Source organism: Ornithorhynchus anatinus, chromosome 4, assembly GCF_004115215.2.
Source record: "Ornithorhynchus anatinus isolate Pmale09 chromosome 4, mOrnAna1.pri.v4, whole genome shotgun sequence".
Taxonomy (NCBI): domain Eukaryota; kingdom Metazoa; phylum Chordata; class Mammalia; order Monotremata; family Ornithorhynchidae; genus Ornithorhynchus; species Ornithorhynchus anatinus.
This window is the reverse complement of record NC_041731.1, coordinates 28,008,693-28,027,297: the sequence shown is the minus strand read 5'-3', so window position 1 is coordinate 28,027,297 and position 18,605 is coordinate 28,008,693. Positions and strand designations below refer to the sequence as shown.

The window sequence follows — 18,605 nt, the reverse complement described above, 5'->3', positions numbered from 1 at the left end:
CAGTCACACCATCTAACCTAGGCAGGGAATGGCGGTCACTGAATCCAACCTGGTTTCCCCAAAGAGAAGGTTGCAGGCCCTCCTCCACCCCCTATGTGAGGGCCCCCTACCCCACAGACATTACAATAAATCACAGGTAGGAGGGAGAAATAGAGTAGGAAGGTACATACATTCATGCAATGTCAGGGTGTGAGAAGCCAAGTACTTGAGTGATACAGAAGTGCCCAAGTAGCAGTTGAGAGGGAAATAAGGTGGAGAGATGAATGAATCAATCATCGTATTTACTGAGTGCTTATGATGTGCAGAGCACTGTACTAAGCATGTGGGAGAGTACAATGAGAGATGACCTCCTGGAGGAGATTTGATATTTAGGAGGGACTTGAAGATGGGGAGAGCAGAGGTCTGCTGGATATAAAGAAGGAGGGAGCCATCCCCTTCCTCGACAGTCCTTAATGCTGTGAAGACTTTCAGGGATTTCTGTGGGGGATGTTTTCTTTTTCCAGTGGGTCAAGCTTCACAGCAAATCTAATCTGGGGAGAGGGGCTTGGATGTACACCCGGGTTGACTGGGTTATGGGATGGGGGTCTCCCTAGGCTGGGCTTGGCTGGACAAGACCAAACTGCTGGGAGAGCCTGCTGGATCCTCTGAGTGCTGCAGCAGCAAGGGAGTGTATCAGCATGATTAGTAGTCCGCTGCTCAGATCAGAGAGCTGCCAAGACGGAGCCTGAGGCATTTCGCCAGCAATGATGGACTGAATCGTTTTCAACACCTCGCAATTACTGTGCAGATAACTTTATAGCGAGAGATGCTGAGCACCCCCCCGGGGAAGGAGAGAGGCAGAGATTCAGCAGAGAGGATGGCCTTGGAAAGCCTAATAGTCCAGGAAGGTTGTCTCCAAAGTGGAACAGCAGTCATCATAGGGCTCGGGGACCCTGGGCTGACTTAAGACAGTAAGCAAAATAAGCCATCACTACAGGGTACTGCCCAGTTGGGTAGCCAGCCATGCCAGACCACCTATAGATGGCAGCCATGGAGGTCCTTCCAAAGATGGATGCTGCCCGGCCCTTCTCAAATATGTGAAATGTGGCAGCTGGAAATATGATCACCAACAGACCTCCCATATACCAGACGAGGAAATGTGCATAGCATCCCATGTAACATTAAGCTCGCTGTGGGCAGGGAACTTATGGACCAACTCTGTCATATTGTACTCACCCAAGTGCTTAATACAATGCTCTGCACACAGTAAGCACTCAATAATTCCCACTGATCAATTGATTACACTGTCCATGCAGTGGAAGTTGATGAAGTCGGGGGTGTTCTTTTTTGGAAATGTAAAGGTTTTGTACCACCTTCCAGAAGTTTTCTGGGGGAACTCCTGAAGCTCCACTTGCTCCAGAGCTTTTGCATTCCCCTTGCAGATCAGTTTGAAGTCTGGTGCAGCATCCAAGTAGCGAGCAAGACCCCACAACGAGAGACACTAGATATGGAATCTCACTGCCCAAAATACAGAACTGCCATAAAACTATCTGATTCCATATCAGAACACAAAGAAGGGATGGGCCTAAACAGGTCCGCTGTAAGATCAGAGGCAGAAAGGAAGTTACCTCCTATTGCACATGAGTCAAGGTCTCAGACTTGAGTGGCTTAGGGGCTTTGTTGGGGGCAGCTGTGGCAATGGGAAAACATTTCCAGACAGAAGATGCATGTAACATCATTATGTTATGTGGTATGCAGTGGCATCAGCACAAAATAATAATAATATTTATCCTGGTATTTGTTATGTGCTTAGTCTGTGCCAGGCACTCTGCTAAGTGCTGGGGTGGATACAAGCAAATTGGGTTGGACACAGTCCCTGTCCCACATGGGGCTCACAGTCACAACCCCTATTTTACAGATGAGGTAACTGAGGCCCAGAGAAGTGAAGCGACTTGCCCAAGGTCACACAGTAGACAAGTGGTGGACCTGGGACTAGAACCCATGGCCTTCTTACTCTCAGACCCGTGCAATATCCACTACCCCATGCTGCTTCTCTACATATTGTGTGTGTAGTGTGTGGTGATGGAAAACTAAGAAACATGGCCACCGTATTAAAATCATACCTCCTCCAAAAGTCCTTCCCTAATTTACCTCTCATTTCCCCACCCTTTTCTCCCTCCCCTCTTCCCTTCATGACCTATGCACTCAGGTCTGTAGCCCTTAAGCCTTTTGATCTAAACCCCCTGCCCCGCCCCCCTGCCCCAGCCTCATTTTGTAAATATCCTTACATTCTACCACTTCCCCTATCTGCAATTTATTTTAATGTCTGTCCCTCTCTATACCCTGTAAGCTTCTTGGAGGCAGGGATTTTGTCTACCAATTCTACTGCATTGTACTCTCCCAAGCACTTAGTACATTGCTCTGCACACAGAAAGCACTCAATAAAAACCATTGATGGATTGAGAAGGAGGCAGCCAATTTGGCTGCATGTTAGGGTGGTTGATAGCTGAAGCTACTTGCTTCAGGCCCTTGGTGGCATTGATGAGGGTACAGAAAAGTGCACCCAGAACTTTAGGGAAAGATGGGGAAGCGGGCAGGTGAAGAGGGAGACTAGAGAGAGGAAAGCTTAAAGCCATTTCCTTGGGATGGAGCTGGAGAATAATAATAATAATAATGTTGGTATTTGTTAAGCGCTTACTATGTGCAGAGCACTGTTCTAAGCGCTGGGGTAGACACAGGGGAATCAGGTTGTCCCACGTGGGGCTCACAGTCTTAATCCCCATTTTACAGATGAGGTAACTGAGGCACAGAGAAGTTAAGTGACTTGCCCACAGTCACACAGCTGACAAGCGGCAGAGCCGGGATTCGAACCCATGACCTCTGACTCCAAAGCCCGTGCTCTTTCCACTGAGCCACGCTGCTTCTCTGTGCAGATGTCCTTTCATTCCTCATCCTCAGGCATGTGAGTAACCAGTTCCAACAAGAGTTGAGGATGGGCCCCCAAGGCAGAGATATTTCTACTTGGATTTGGGGTTTGGACTCCCCCTTCGGAAATTTTTGTTGTCCTGAGAATAAGCAGGCATTCTGGCACACACCTCAGAGATGTCTTCCCAAATTACCCTTCCACTCCTCTCCCAACCTTAAGCCCCCCACCAGGAAAGTTCCCAGACATTGTTGGTAGGAACTGGTACAGCTCTGAGCTCTTGTGATTTACCTCCCCGAAATACCTCAATTTAAATGCTAATTTTGCTGAACCAAGGGGTAAGCAGCTATTGAATACTGTTGGCTGTTTATTAATGGATCTGAAACATGCACACATATTCTTTAATGGAGATGGAGGGAGTGGGAGGAGGGGGAGAGGGAGAGGCCCAGGCAGCTAAGAGCCAGACTGAGGAACCATCTTGCTTTGGATCCCCGCAGCAGTGGGCTTGACCTTGACTGACCCTGGAGTTTATCGCTCTCCCCCTTTCAACATTTCCTGCAAGAAGAGGTTGAAACTGCTTTTCCCTCAGCCTCAAGCTAATCCCGGTTCAAAGAGATGCCCTGTAGTTGGTTGGTTTAGCGGAGGGAACCCCTGTGCAGACTATGAGCTCCAAGTGGGATACGGACCGTGTCCAACCTGATTTTCCTGGATCTACTCCAGAGCTTAGCACAGGGCTTGTCTTAAAGCTCTTAACAAATACCACAATAGTTACTTTAGGAACACACTCTCATTGACCATCATCCCTCTAATAATGAGGAAAGCAGTGTGGCCTACTGGGTAGAGCCCGGGTCCGGGAGTCAGAAGGACCTGGGTTCTAGTCCTGGCTCTGCCACCTGTGTGCTGTGTGACCTTGGGCAAGTCACTTCACTTCTCTAGGCCTCAGTTTATGTCATCTGTAAAATGGGGATCAAGACTATTAGCCCCATGTGGGGAATGGATTGTGTCCAACTCGATTAGCTTTTATCTACCCCAGCTCTCAGAACACTGGCCGGCACATAGTGCTTAACAAATACCATTAAAAATAAAATAATAATAATAAGAATAAAGGTATTTGTTAATAATAATAATGTTGGCATTTGTTAAGTGCTTACTATCTGCCAAACACTGTTCTAATCTCTGGGGTAGATACAAGATAATCAGGTTGTCCCACATGGGACTCACGGTCTTAATCCCCATTTTAGGACTCACAGTCTTAATCCCCATTTTACAGATGAGGTAACTGAGGCACAGAGAAGGTAAGTGACTTGCCCCAAGTCACATAGCTGACAAGTGGTGGAGTTAGGATTAGAACCCATGACCTCTGACTCCTAAGCCCATGCTCTTTCCACTAAGCCACTCTGCTTCTTGTAAGCACTTACTGTGAATTCCAACCACTGAACTAAGCAGTAGGGTCTTGTCTCGCCTTATGCTTTCAAGTTGTCTCTGACCCATAGTGACACCATGGCATATCTCTCCCAGAATGCCCCACTCTCCATCTGAAATACTTCTGGTAGTATATCTACAGAGTTTTCTTGGTAAAAATATGGAAGAGGTTTACCATTGCCTTCTTCCATGCAATTCACTTGGGTCTCTGCCCTTGATTCTCTCCCATGCTGCTGCTGCCCAGCACAGGTGAGTTTTGTCATGTAGCAGATGGTCTTCCACTCGCTACCCACTGCTCAGGCTAGGAATGGAATGGATATGGCTCTGCTTGACTCTCCCTCCTATGGCCAAGACTGGTAGAATACTGGAAACTTTTCAAGTGTGATCCTGAGAGGGGAGGCACTAGGGTCTGTACAAGATAATCAGGTCAAGCACAGTCCCTTTCCCTCAAGGGGCTCCTAGTCTAAGCAGGAAGGGGAATAGGTATTAATCCCCATTTATAGATGAGGAAACTGAGGCCCAGAGATGTGACTTGCCCGAGGTCACACAACAGGCAAGTGGCAGAGCTGGGATTAGAACCTAGGCCCCTTAATTCCAGGCCCGTGTTCTTTCCTTGAGTCTTCCTCTGCCCTCTACAGACCTCAGAGACACTTTAGACAGTAATAATGTCAGGGCAGTCAGTTTGGGGACACTGTGACTCAATCTCTGCTCCTTAGGCAGCCACACCCCTAGTTGTGCCCTGACTCTCCCCACGGGACTCGCAACAACTCTGAGCGCTTAACTTTTGCCCTGCAGATGATGCCCAGAGGATCTGCTTTCATAGTTCTCCCTCATGCCACTGAGTCCTGGGGCTCAGATCTTGTAGAGATGGAAACAACATCCCAGAGGACTACAAAATCCTCTGATCTCCTCCAAAGAACAGCTGTCAGCTATGCTACTCATTAGCCCAGTACCCCAGGGAACTGGCTGAAATGGATGGCATGTGATACTGAGGAAACGGGGAGCCAAGAGGCAGGGAGAGAAACGAGGCATCCTTTAGGTTTCTAAAAGTGATTTCTCTATCCTGCCTCTTCTGTTATTGGAGGGATGGAGTCCCCAACCCATCAGTCTCCATTAAAACTTCCACATTCTGTCCCAGGCTTCCCAGTTCTAGCTCTTGTGAAGCAAGTGCATCAGAGAACAAGGAGTCCTGGGTGGTGAGAGGATTAGCAGGAAAAGAGGAGAGGTGTGGAATCAGGCAGAATTGCCGGACTGAGGCTGAAGGGAAGAATGAGTTCAATTGTGATTGTGACCTCTGAGTGGTTCTTCCTGTCAGTCAAGTCCAGCATCTGGAAACAAGAGGTCATGGCACAAGTGCCCCAGCACTTGACACAGTACTTTGTCCATGATAAGCACTTAAACAATACCATTACTTCTCATAAATTCCCATTACTGCTCGTGTTCCTGTTCTTGGGACTGTGAGTGAAGGAAGGAGTCAGGATGGATTGGGCAGGGTCGAGGCAGCCTCGAGAAGCATCCAGTTATTGGTCTGAACAAAACCACCCCAGAGGAAGATAATAGGCCTGGAAAATCCAGGCCCAATTTTTCATCCTGGATTGTAAACTTTCTGATGTTGCCCATGACCTCCTTCTGTCTCTGAACTCCCTTCATCTTCATACCTGATAGACCACATGTCTCTCCATATTCAAAGCCCTACTAAAATCATATGTCCTCCAAGAGGCCTTCCCCAAATAAGCCCTCCCTTCTGCAATGCCATTGAATTTGGTTGGTACCCCTTAAGTACTTTGATATACCTTTGTCCTCTAGCCCCATTCATTACCAAAGTTGGTATTTGTTAAGTGCTTATTATGTGCTGAGCACTGTTCTAAGCACTGGGGTAGATACAGGGTAATCAGGTTGTCCCACGGGAGGCTCAGTCTTAATCCCCATTTTACAGATGAGGTAACTGAGGCACCGAGAAGTTAAGTGACTTGCCCAGAGTCACGCAGCTGACAGGTGGCGGAGCCAGGATTAGAACCCATAACCTCTGACTCCTAATCCCACTGAGCCACGCTGCATTCATTCAATCGTATTTATTGAGCACTTATTTGTGTGCAAAGCACTGTACTAACCCCACAACACTGACGTACACATCTGTCTAATTTATTTCAGTGCCTGTCCCCTGTCTAGTCTGAAAGCTCTTGGGGATAGGGATCGTCTACACCCAAACACTTCATAGAGTGCTCAGCACCCAGTCAGCAGTCACTAATACCATGAACCAGGGCCTCTACTGTTGCTGTAATGCTCCCAAACTCCCAGCTCAGTGCTCAGCACACAGTGGGCACTTAATGAATTATTGTGATGATGCTGAGGGGAGTGGTGTTGGTGGTCTTTTTATGCTTATGCTTTCCCAGCACACGCTCCTGTCTGACCTAGTGCAGTTCCCATCCTCCATCTTCTCAGTGCCTCCGCAGAGGAGGGGCAAGAGGAAAAAGAGGAAGATCTCCTCTTTCCCAAGAGCTCTTTCCTTCACAGTTGGTCCCGCCCCTAAGGCTGCTCCCCACAATCTATGTGCAGTCCTAAAACCCTGGCTGGGAGCACCCCAGCCCGGCTGGAACTTCCCTGGACAAGCCTGTGAGCAGCTCTCTCAGCTGCAAGGCTGTTGAGAAAGGTGAAGGAAAAGAAGCTACAGCCATCTGCTGACGGTGTCCTCCCATTACATCAGCCCGCCTGCTGGCTGACAGATTTGAGTTAGTCAATTCTATTTTTTGACCGCTTAGTTTGTGCAGAGCACTACTAAGCGCTGGGCAGAATACATTATAATGGATGCATTCCCATCCCACAACAAACTTACAGACTAGAGGGGGAGACAGGCATTAATGTAAATAAGTCTGAGTGGGAGCAGCTAAATTGGGGCCAGTGTGAGGGGCATTTGCCTCAAAGTGTTTTACTTTACAAATTCTGTTTTGAATTATTTCCTTCACCTCTGTCAATCTACTCAGATTCCTCTCCCTCCTTATTCTCTCACTAGACCATCCTTCTTTCCTCAGTTCTATCCTACTTTCCTCTCCTTCCTTCTCAGGGCGAATCTAGCAGGGGCTTCATCTAGGTCATTCATTCATTCACTCATTCAATAGTATTTATTGAGCACTTACTATGTACAGAGCCCTGTACTAAGTGCTTGGAATGTACAATTCGGCAACAGATAGAGACAATCCCTGCCCACTGACGGGCTTGCAGGTCCTGGGGAGGGGTTGGGATTGAGAAAACATCCTCTAATTATCTCCCCTAACAAGAAACAAGATGCCAGGGGTGTTGTCCCCAGGTGATTGAGCCTGCTTACCTGGGCCCAAGGAACCATGTGGACTCTTCCTATTTTCTGCCCTAAGTGGTTATTTCCTAACATGTCTTGCTGTTTTCTGTGGCCTTCCCCTCCCCCTGAAAGTGTGAGTGCACAGTGGTGAGGGTGGTGTGATCCAGCTGTCAAATGAGCCCAGACAATGCTAGGCTGACAGAACAGAGGGTACACAAAGACAAGCCTCTTTGTAGTCAAAATGCATTTCATTACTCTAAGCAACAGAAGTCTTGGTGAAAACCTCTTCCCAGAAGAAGATGCCCAATTCTTTTAAAACCTCTCAAAGCACCTCCCCCTTCCCTTCAGCCTCCCACTCACTCCACTCCTCCCCAGCAGGGGACCTGCCTACCAATTCTGTGGTACTGCACTGTGAGACTGGGAGATTGTGTGATTCCTCCCCATAACTTTTTCTGGGAAAATAGGATCTGGCAAAGGAAAACAAGGCCATCCAATCCTACAGATAATGCCAGGCAATTCTAAAATACTTGCTGCAGCTCACTTTCCCCAGCATCAGCTGGGAGCCCTATTCAACATAAAATGGCAGAACAAGATCAGGAATACAAAAAGCTCACTAGCAAAGAGGCATTGCTTGAAGAAACACAGCTTTATTGCATGAGTCACATGAGAAAAATGGAGACTACAGGGTACCCAAGCTCTTGCTATATGATTAATTGGTATTTGTTGAGCACTTACCATGTGCAGAGCACTGTACTAACCACTTTGGAGAGTATAATACAGCCCATTTGGTAGACATGTTCCCTGCCCACAAGGAGCTTTCAGTCTAGATGAATGGACAGAAGCACTAGTAAACTGAGAGGTCAGAATAAACAATTGAAAGACATAATCTCATGGAATGTGACACTGCAGTGTGCTGTTGAAAGCTTCTGCAGCAGACAGCAAATCCTGTTGGGCAGCAGTCTGGAGAGGGGTTGCTCTCTTTGATCATGAAGATGCAATTATCAAAAGGTGAAAGGTACACTTGTAAACAAAGACAGGATGTGAGCATGTATGTGTGGGGGGGAGTGTTCGTTGCAGGAGAGAGGAGGCCTAACAGTTTCGGGGGGGAATGGCTGGAAGTTTGCAGAGGGGCAGGGGGTAAGCAGAACAGTGAGCGGGGGGAAGGAAATCTTCCTTTACCCCTTCCCTGCTCTTTGTTTATTATTAAAAACTTCCCTCTTATCATCCACTCTGTGGGCCCCCTTCTCTTAGCCCCCCTGTGCCACTGGGTTTGCCATCTTCCTTTCCCTCTCCCCAGGGAGAACAACTTCATCAAGGACTTTCCCCAGCTAGCTGATGGATTGATGGTGATCCCGCTGCCAGTGGAGGAACAGTGTCGGGGGGTCCTCTCCGAGCCCCTGCCAGACCTCCAGCTGCTCACCGGTAAGCCCTCCCCTTCTCCAGTAACTTCAATCCTGGTTTCCTTCTGTTCCATTTTGATGGTCCAGTCTAGAGAGATCTCGGGGTGCTTCTTCTAGAGGAAGATTGGCTAAGTCCTGGGCTGCCCTGGACCCTAGTCAGAAAGGCTAAAGACATGGGGAGGTTCGCATAGTTGGAGTGAAAGCTGTGTAGTTAAGATTGAGTTGGATGGATGACCTTTAGTCTGCTCGACAGAATCTGGGGTGTCTGGGGCTAGTTCCCCTCTCCTGCTATGATGTCTCCAAATTCTTCTACTCTCTTCTTTATCTTTAGAGAAGTAGAAAGGGGGGGTGTCTAGAGGAAAGAGCACAGGACTGGAGCAAGAGACAAGGGCTCTAATCCGCCAATTAATAATAATGTTGGTATTTGTTAAGCGCTTACTATGTGCCGAGCAATGTTCTAAGCGCTGGGGTAGACACAGGGGAATCAGGGTGTCCCACGTGGGGCTCACAGTCTGCATCCCCATTTTACAGATGAGGTAACTGAGGCACCGAGAAGTTAAGTGACTTGCCCAAAGTCACACAGCTGACAAGCGGCAGAGCTGGGATTCGAACCCATGACCTCTGACTCCAAAGCCCGTGCTCTTTCCACTGAGCCACGCTGCCAATTGCCTGCTGTGTGATCTTGGAGAAATCCCTTAACTTCTCTAAGCTTCACTTTCCTCACCTAGAAAATGGAAATAAAATATCTGTTCTTTCTCTTCTTAGACAGCAAGCCCCATTTGGGACACTGCGTCCGGTCTGATTGTATTATATCTAGCACAGCACTTGGCACATAGTAAGCACTTAATGAATAACACTATTTGTACTGCTATTATCATCACCCCCGAGTGATCTTCCCCACCCCAATCATGCCCCTCTTGCCTTGCCTTCTTGGTGCCCTTACCACCATACCGTTCCTCACTCACTAGGTTATCTCCTCCAGAGCTCACTCCAGCACCTCTTTACAGAGGCTTTTTCTGAGAGGCTCTGTACCAGCTACTGTCACTGGGGAAATTGGAAATCAAAACCAAACATCAGCCTCCAACTCCAGCTGTGCTTCCAATATGTTCTCCCACTGCAATCCCTAGATCCCCTGTACCTGATCTCTCTGCATGCCAGGACACTGAGGTGGGATCTTCTGCTCCTGCAGAACAAACGAGAAGAGTGTCCTTTTGGAAATAGTGAAAGCCTACGGACGTGGGCATGGTGATCCACGGATTGGTCTGAGCTCCATCTCTGACTGCTTGAAGCATTTGGTCTGGGACGTCTAGAGGTGGTCCTGCCCCTCCTGTCCTGCTTCTTGCGATTCTAATATGATGATGATATTCATGATTTTGATAATAATAATAATGCCAATGATAATTTTGGTATTTGTTAAATACTTATGATACGCCGAGCACTGTACTGAGTGCCGGAGTTAAGTGTAAGCAGATCAGACTCATTCCTTGCATCATGAAGGGCTCAAAGTCTGAGGGGCAAGGAAAACAGGTATTTAACTCCCCATTTTACAGTTGAGGGAATTGCGACTCGGAGAAATGAAGTGACTTGTCACACACAAGACAGGTGGCAGAGCTGGCATTAGAACTGAGATCCTCTGACTCCCAGGTCTGTGCTCTTTCTATTAGGCTCAACTGCATCTAATGTTGTAGAATTTTGACCCACTCAGCAAGACTCAAAGCACACTTCTACCCATCCTCTGTCCTAGTTTTTTTTTTAGGTCTGTTCTCTAGAGTCTGAATCTCTGCTCTCCTTTCACAGGTGACATCCGTTATGACGAAGCAATGGGCTACCCCATGGTGCAACAATGGAGGGTCAGAAGCAACCTGTACAAAGTGAAACTCAGTGCCATCACCCTCTCAGCAGGTGAGACCTTCCTACCTGTGGCTCAGGGCCTCAGGTCAAATGATTGGAGATTGACTTCTAGTCCACAACAGGCCTCTGTCACATAAAGGCATAAGGCCTCTTTATCACGTAGTCTGACTATATGGCCACTGGGTCAACTTTATCACGTAGTCTGACTATATGGTCACTGAACAGGGAGAAACAACTTCAGAGGGGCCAGTTTTTTGCTCTGGAGCAGGGGTCTGCTACCTGTGACCCAGAAGCTCCATCTGGATCTTCTTGGAACCAAATGTGGCTCTTGAGCTGGGGGACAGTGGAGAGGGAAGTGAGACATTGGAAACTGTTACATACTCCCAGTGAAATGAGGTATGTTAGTGTGTATTGAATTGGAAGTCAGGAAGCCTGAGTTCTAATGCCGCTGTACTGCTTGCCTGCCACGTGATCTTGGGCAAGGCATTTAACTTCTCTGTGCCTCACCAAAATGGGAATTAAATTCCTTTTCTCCCTCCCTCTTAGACTGTGAGCTCCATGTGGGACAGGAACTTTGTCCAAAATGATTACCTTGTTACTACACTAGCACTTCCTACAGTACCTAGTAAGTGCTTAACAAATACCCCAGTTGTCATTATTATCATGATTAGACTCTTTGTTCAACTGCTCAAAGGCTTAATTTTGTCTGGCCAACTCCTCTGGTATGTTTATCGAGGGATTTCTCACACACACACATACACACAGGCCATTCTCCTACTTCTCAACTAATCATGCTCTGACAAGAGAGAGACAAGAAGCCAAACAGGTAGCCAATTTCCAGGAATGGGGCAGCAATTGCCCAGCCTCCAAAGCTGGTGTTCTGTTTCACCAGGATGCCCCATGGCTTCCTGGGTGATTACCCTCCCCATCAGCCTGTCACGGAGCAATAGTTGGATGTTGCAGAGACCACCCTTTCCAACTAAAATGGGGATGATTTGGAGAGGAGCTGAATCACTTTCTGCAGCCCTATTGGCATCTGGCTGGTGCATAAGATGCTTTGGCTGTGGAGGGGAGAATGGAGGCTCCCTGGATTCTGTTCAGAGATTTCTGGCTAACTTTACAGGCAGATTTTTCCTTCCCCATTACTCCAGTGGTGAACCAGAGCAAAGTTACCAGCTGTTTTCCCCCTGACTGGTTGTGGTGGGGAATCATTTGTTCATGTTTGTAAAGTTCTCTGGATCACTGGGTGAAAAGAGCTGCATAATTACTCCGCATTGTTCTGACTAATTACTTTGCACGTATTAGAATGATGTTATTCACATCACCATATTCATTACTTAACAACATTAATTCATTAATTGATGTGAGCTGCAAGGTTGGGGAAATGAGTGTTTTAAATCAAACCCATTTCCACCAAGTTTGCTTGGTCAAACATTTCTCATTTGGGACTTTTTCTCCTGACATGAACATGGCAGTGAGATGGATGAGTTCTCCTTTTTTGTTTGAGCGATCCATTCCCTCATCCTCTGTTTGGCACCATCATTATCTTTAGATTTAGCACTACTTCCGAAGGTGGTTTAAATCCCCAAGTACCTAAACAGAAACAAACCACCTGAAGCTAATACAGTTAGTTCCCTTCCAGCATTTTCAGAAGCAGCTGATCTAAGGCCCCTTGGCCACTGATCTCCTGAAACAGTGACCCATCTGCTTCCTTGCTTGTCACCCCTCTAGGGTTTAACAATATCCTCAAGATCCTCAACAAAGAGAGCAGCCGCGAGGAGCTGCTGTCATTCAACCAACAGTACGGCTCTCACTACATAGCTGAGGCTTTGTATGGCTCTGAGCTCACCTGTGGCATCCATTTCCCCAGCAAGAAGGTCCAGCAGCAGCTCTGGCTGCAGTATCAGAAAGGTAAGAAGAGCTGGAGAAGGTGTGGGTGGGGCTGCTGGGCATGACAGATGTTGATAGGGCACTTGCTCCCAGGTTCCATCTCCCCAACCCTCAGGACTCTCACCCCTTTAACCCTGATCTAGTCAAAGGATGAGGTTCACAGGTGGTTAGGAAAAAAGCAGGGGTTCAAGGTTGCAGGTGTAATTTACTGTAAATGGATGGGCATGATGGGATGGATGTAAATAGGAGGTGGGGATGGAGGAGGATGAAGACAAGGAGAAAGGTGTATGTAGAGAGATGGGGAAGCTTCTTCTTGTGATCTCATTCAGACAACTGGTCTGAGCACTCCCAGCGTGCAGAATATAGTGCCTGTTTGGGAGCTAGAGGAATGCCCTGTGCTTGGACATTTTGTGAGTTATTTGTCTGGTCTCCAACCTGGAAGCATGAACTGAGTGTGACTGTGGAGGGTTTCAATGTCCCCACTTCTTTGTGAAAGAACCAGCTTCCATCACTTACAGTCATCTGGCTCACCTGAAGGTACATGAGCAGACTAGAACATTTCTAGAAGAGAGGACAGTTTCCTGGAGACATTTGGGCTTCCCTGTATCGGCTATTCTCCAGACTGTTTGTGCCCAGGAGTAACTTAAATGTTGGGACTTTACAAAGGGTTAAGAAGTATTGGGCCCTTTGGTGGACTCCCTTTTGGGTGGCCTCCTGGAGTAGTGTACTCTCATCAGTTACCAGGGAGTCAAAGACCAAGGCCAAGAGACAGGTCCCTCATTTTGAATCCTCTGGCCCCATCATTTCCTGCTACCACCTTTTCCCCTGCTGGATTCCATCTCACTCTCATCCCCACCCCAATCTCCTCCTAACAGGACAGCAACAGTCAAAAGCAGATCCTTGACCTAGGGTCTGTCCTCCCAACCACTGGCATCCAGTCACCTCCTCTGGCCTCCATTTTGGCCCCATCCTGTCACCCTCTAGCAAAACCTGGGTGATTTGGGGGAGGATTGTGTAAGTGCGACATATAATTGAGCTGTCTGGGACTAGCTCCATTTTATAGCTGTGACAATGACGGTCTTTAAGGAAGTGTATTAAATCAATAGAAGACTCATTGTGCTACACTATAAATAAGGAGACACATCATTAAACAGGGCAATAAACTTCAGGACTTTGAAGTAATACAATTAGGTTATGTTTATAAAAACCCTGTTATCACTGTACCTATTCCCTGAGCCAATTTATTTCATCCCTGGTGCTCACTGCACTTCTCAGACTTGTTCTTCTAGATTCCACCTCCCTTGGCCAGCCCACTCCCCCATTCCTTGCCTCTCTACCTCCAAGAAGGGGTGGTTGGGGCAGCAGAGACGGAGCAGTGTGCAGGATATATGGCAACATTTGTTTCAGTGATCTCAAGCTTGCAATGAGAATTTTCACCCTCTGCTGGTTTGGGATGCTGAAGACTAGCTACCACCTTGCATCCTAAAGGCAGTAATGCTGAGTTTTAGAATGGTAAAAGCCATCAGGGAAGGGGTGTTTGTGGGTGTTTTTTGTGTGTGAGTTGTGTAATGTGTGTTTGGTAGGGGTGTGGTGGGAGGTAGAACATGGATATTTTTCCCCCTTGCTTTTTCCCTCACAGCTGCAAAGATGATTGAAGTTGCATTCAAATTTGCACTGCTCCTGTGGTTTTATTTTTAAATCACGTGAATCAAAGGAGCCTTTTCTATAGTGATGCCCTTGCAGAATTCATTGAATGTAGTGGGGAATGTGCAGTCTCCACTACCCAGTTACTAATCATTTAGCAGACATGGCTGCCACTAAGGCCTCCTGGCATGGGGATTGGGTCAGATTAAACTCGGACCTTAGAAGTTGTGCCTTCCAGAGAGAGAGTTGGGGGAGGGAGAAAGATAATTACTGTGATATTTATTAAGTGCTTACTATGTTCCAGGCACTGTACTAAGTGCTGGGGTGGATACAAGCAAATTGGGTTGGACATAGTCCCTGTCCCACATAGGGCTCACAGTCTCAATCCCCATTTTACAGATGAGGCAACTGAGGCTCAGAGAAGTGAAATTACTTGTCCAAGGTTACACAGCAGACAATTTGCAGAGCCGGGATTAGAACCCATGACCTTTGACTTCCAGGTCTGTGCTGTATTCACTATGCCATTCTTCTAGAGGTGGGGATGTCAGATTTCCTCCTATCATTGCCCTAGGTATTTGCCCTTGCATTCCCTGTTCTAAGATGAGGCAAAATGAGGGACATGGGGATCACTTGCTGCTCCCTGGTCCCTCTGCAGAACAGTCTGTGGTAAAACAGAAAGCAGGTTGGGGAAATTAGCTTTCCAAGGTTTTTCCTATATCAGAGAAAATGATTTCCCTTGAGGCACTGGCAGAACACCAGCCTTCCTTCCTCCTTCTGTCCCCAATCTCTTACCTCACACCCAGCTATCTTCATGGTCCCTCCAAACCTCAAAACGCTTGCTCTCCTCCTTGACGTCATCTCGTTCTGCAGGCACAATATCCCACGATTGCAGTTTGTCAAGAAATCTTTAACAGGTTTTTGGACCATCTGATGCCTTGGTGTCGGGGGATGGTGGGAGAGAAACGCAGGAATCAGATTTAGCGAGCAGAGAGCAAGAGTCAGATTGAGAGGGGTGTTTCCCCATGTTTTAAGCCAGAGGTGGAGGCCTCTGGGAAGTGCTTCCTCCTCTTGTCAGCTTATGATTTGGTCCCATACAGGGTCATCATTGGGATCATATGCTCCCTCCCACCAGAAACACATACAAACATACACGCTTGCATGCAGACACACACACACACACACAACATTCTTCTGCCTAATTTTTTAGCAGGACACAACCAAGAGGCTTTATGTGGAATCCGGCCCAGTTGTGTCACACATCCCTATAGCAAGGGGAGGGGAAATAAGTGCAGGAACTGCTGATGTCCAAACTCCACCCACTTACACCCCATTCCATTTGCTTTTGTCCAGTTGTTGCCTCTGTAATGAAATACTAATACCCACTACATACCCTCTCAGGTGAATAATAACAATAATGGTATTCCTTAAGTACTTATTATGAGCCAAACTCTCGGAAGATACTGTCCAATCACATCAGACACAGTCCCACATGGGGCTCACAGCTGGATGGGTAGAACAAGTATTTTACCCAATTTTGTAGATGAGGAAAATGAAGCTCTGAGAAGTTAGGAGACCTGCCCAAGGTCTCAGACAACAGGCATGTGGCAGAGTCAGGATTAGAAACCACGACTCCTGACTCCCAGGCCTGTCCTCATTCCACTAGGCCAAGCTGTTTTTTTTTTAATAAATGCTAACTTCAACATACATAACAAAATAGTCTAGGCTTAGTCAAACTGATTTACACCATTTAAAACTAATGCTCACTGCTTCAGTAACTTTATGAATTGCATATCTAAAAATTCATAATGAAGCCTCTTTATCTTGGGCAACCCCGCATTAGAAAATACTTTACCTAATTCTGCTGGGTAGCTGCTTTACTTCTACCATTCTCTTGGGGACAGAGATGGAGAGAAAATTAGCCAACTTTCTGTTTTTCCAAGGTTGCATCTCCAATTATTTGTAGCAAGTGATTACAGAAGCTGCGCTTGCTACATGTGGACTCTTACAATGTGTCTTTGTTTTGCCAGATGCCTTTTATTTTAATTGCTTTAAAAAATTTTGGAGAGAGAATGACAGAATAAGAGAGAGAGAACAAGAAAGAGTGAGAAAATGAGATGAGAGAATGATAAGGAGGTCAAGTAGTTGAGAAAGGAAAGATGAAAGATATCAATAAGTAGTATTTATTGAGTGTTTTGTAGAGAAAACTATACTAGGTACATGGAAGAGTACAATGGAGTGACTAGACCTTATTCCTGCTCTATAGGATCTTATAGCAGAGGAGACAGACACTAAAATAAATTACCAGTAGGGGGAAGTAGTAGAATTTGAAGATAGGAATATAAAAGCTGTCGTGTGGGTCTGAGAGCCTAGGTAATGGGAAAATGCTGAGGTGGTAATAATTGGGGAAATAGGGTGGGGGAATGTGAGATTATTCAGGGAAGGCTTCCTGAAATAGATGTGATTTCAGGAGGGCTTTGAAGATGGGTAGATAAGTTTTCTTCTAAGTGTGAAACAATCTATCAATCAATCAGTGAGATTTATTGAGTGCTTATTATGCACATAACACTGTACTAAGCACTTGGGAGGAGGGTACAAAAGAGTAGGTAGACACAATCCCTGTCCTCAAGGAGCTTACACTGTAGCCGGGGAGACAGAGATTAAATGGAAGCAATATCCAAGCAGAAGGGAAGATGTGAGGAAGTGGTCGGCAGCTGGAGACAAAATCAAAACAGTGAGTAGGTTGGCTTGAGGAGCAAAGCATGCAAGCTGGGTTGTAGTGGAGAGGAGTGAGTAAGTGCTTTAAAGACAATGATCAGGAGTTCTTATTGGTGTGGAGGAGACTGAGCAACCATTGGAGGTTTTGGAGAAGAACAAGTGAGGAGCAATGTTAGAAAAATTATTAGTACAAAAGAGTGAAGAATAAACTAGGGAGGGGAAAGACTGGAAGCAGGGAGGTCTGTAAAGTGGAGGATAACAGGTGCTTAGACCAGCATGCTGGCAGATTGAATGGAGAGGAAGGGGTGGATTCTGGAGGTGTTTGTGAAGGAAGAACCAACAGGATAACAATAATTGTAGTATTTGTTAAGCACTTAGAATATGCCAGACACTGTACTAACTGCTGGGATGGGTACAAGCAAATTGGGTTGGACGCAGTCCCTGTCTCACGTGAGGCTGTGTCTCAATTCCCATTTTACAGATGAGATAACTGAGGCACAGAGAAGTGAAGTGAATTACCCAAGGTCACACAGCAGACAGGTGGTGGAGCCAGAATTAGAACCCATGACCTTCTGACTCCCAGGCCCATGCTCTATCCATTAGGCTATGCTACTTCTCTTATGGTAACAGACTGAATATGGGGGTTGAAAGGGAGAAGGGAGTCAAGATAATGCTGGGAGTGTGTCTGCTAGCTCTGTTGTATTTTTCTGTTCCTATTATATTTTTGTATTTACCATCAATTGATTGAGAGTTCTTTGAAGAGAGGAGAGACAGAAAGAGGGAGAGAGATGAGGAAGGAGAAGAGGCAGAACAAGAGAGAGAAAAGAGAAAGAGTGAAGTGATTGAGAGAGAAACTGTAACTTTTTCGATTTGAAAAGCAATCAGTAACTCTTTTGTAAAGACAGACCTTCTGTACATAGGCTGGTGTTCTAAGGCATCTTGAGACTAAAAGTCAGGTGCAGATATACTCCTGTCTCTGTTTTTAAAAGGTGTTTTATCTCTAGTATCATTTCCCTGGGAATGAAGATTTTGAATTTCCATTTGTATTATAATGAAGTTTTAAATGTTAGCTCTAGCATTCCCCCACCAATTTTAGGTGGGGCAGAGAGGGAATGAATGTCAGGGATGGAGAAATGAGCAATAGAGGATCCAGGTCAACCAGCACCCTCCCTTCCTAGGAGAAATCACATTCTGGTAATCCAGTGACCTCAAAAGCTTTTCCGGTTTGAGGTTGTGTTCAAGGTCAACAAGTCAAACACTAAGAGTATTGAGTTGAAGGGGAGAAAACAATCTCCCCCCAAAATCCATTCAGTTGAGTTATTTGGACTAAAGAGAAGATTAAACTGCTAAAGGTTTCCGACGAAAACACCACTGCAGAAAATGTGAAGGACCTGCTAAAGAATAATTAGTCATTTTGGTATGAAGAGCTACCTAGATATTTTTGCTTCATTTTAAAAATAAAATAAGGCTAACAAGTACTATTCTTGAT

At 46.4% G+C, this 18,605-nt stretch overlaps 1 protein-coding gene and 1 non-coding gene across 4 annotated transcripts in view; one reads left to right on the top strand and one right to left on the bottom strand.

Moving 5' to 3' along the window:
- The window catches only part of ASTN2 (astrotactin 2), an 869,558-nt gene that overhangs the window by 533,216 nt on the left and 317,737 nt on the right, over positions 1–18,605 (top strand). For all 3 annotated transcript variants that reach the window (XM_029062728.2, XM_029062730.2, XM_029062729.2), the window contains 3 exons: positions 8,914–9,038; positions 10,814–10,918; positions 12,599–12,778. In XM_029062728.2, coding sequence (XP_028918561.1) covers positions 8,914–9,038; positions 10,814–10,918; positions 12,599–12,778 — 410 coding nt within the window. The remainder of the gene's footprint in view (positions 1–8,913; positions 9,039–10,813; positions 10,919–12,598; positions 12,779–18,605) is intronic.
- Positions 4,584–4,721, bottom strand: LOC114811943. Its single transcript, XR_003759638.1, has one exon. It is a non-coding gene; the product is annotated as a small nucleolar RNA SNORA7 (small nucleolar RNA).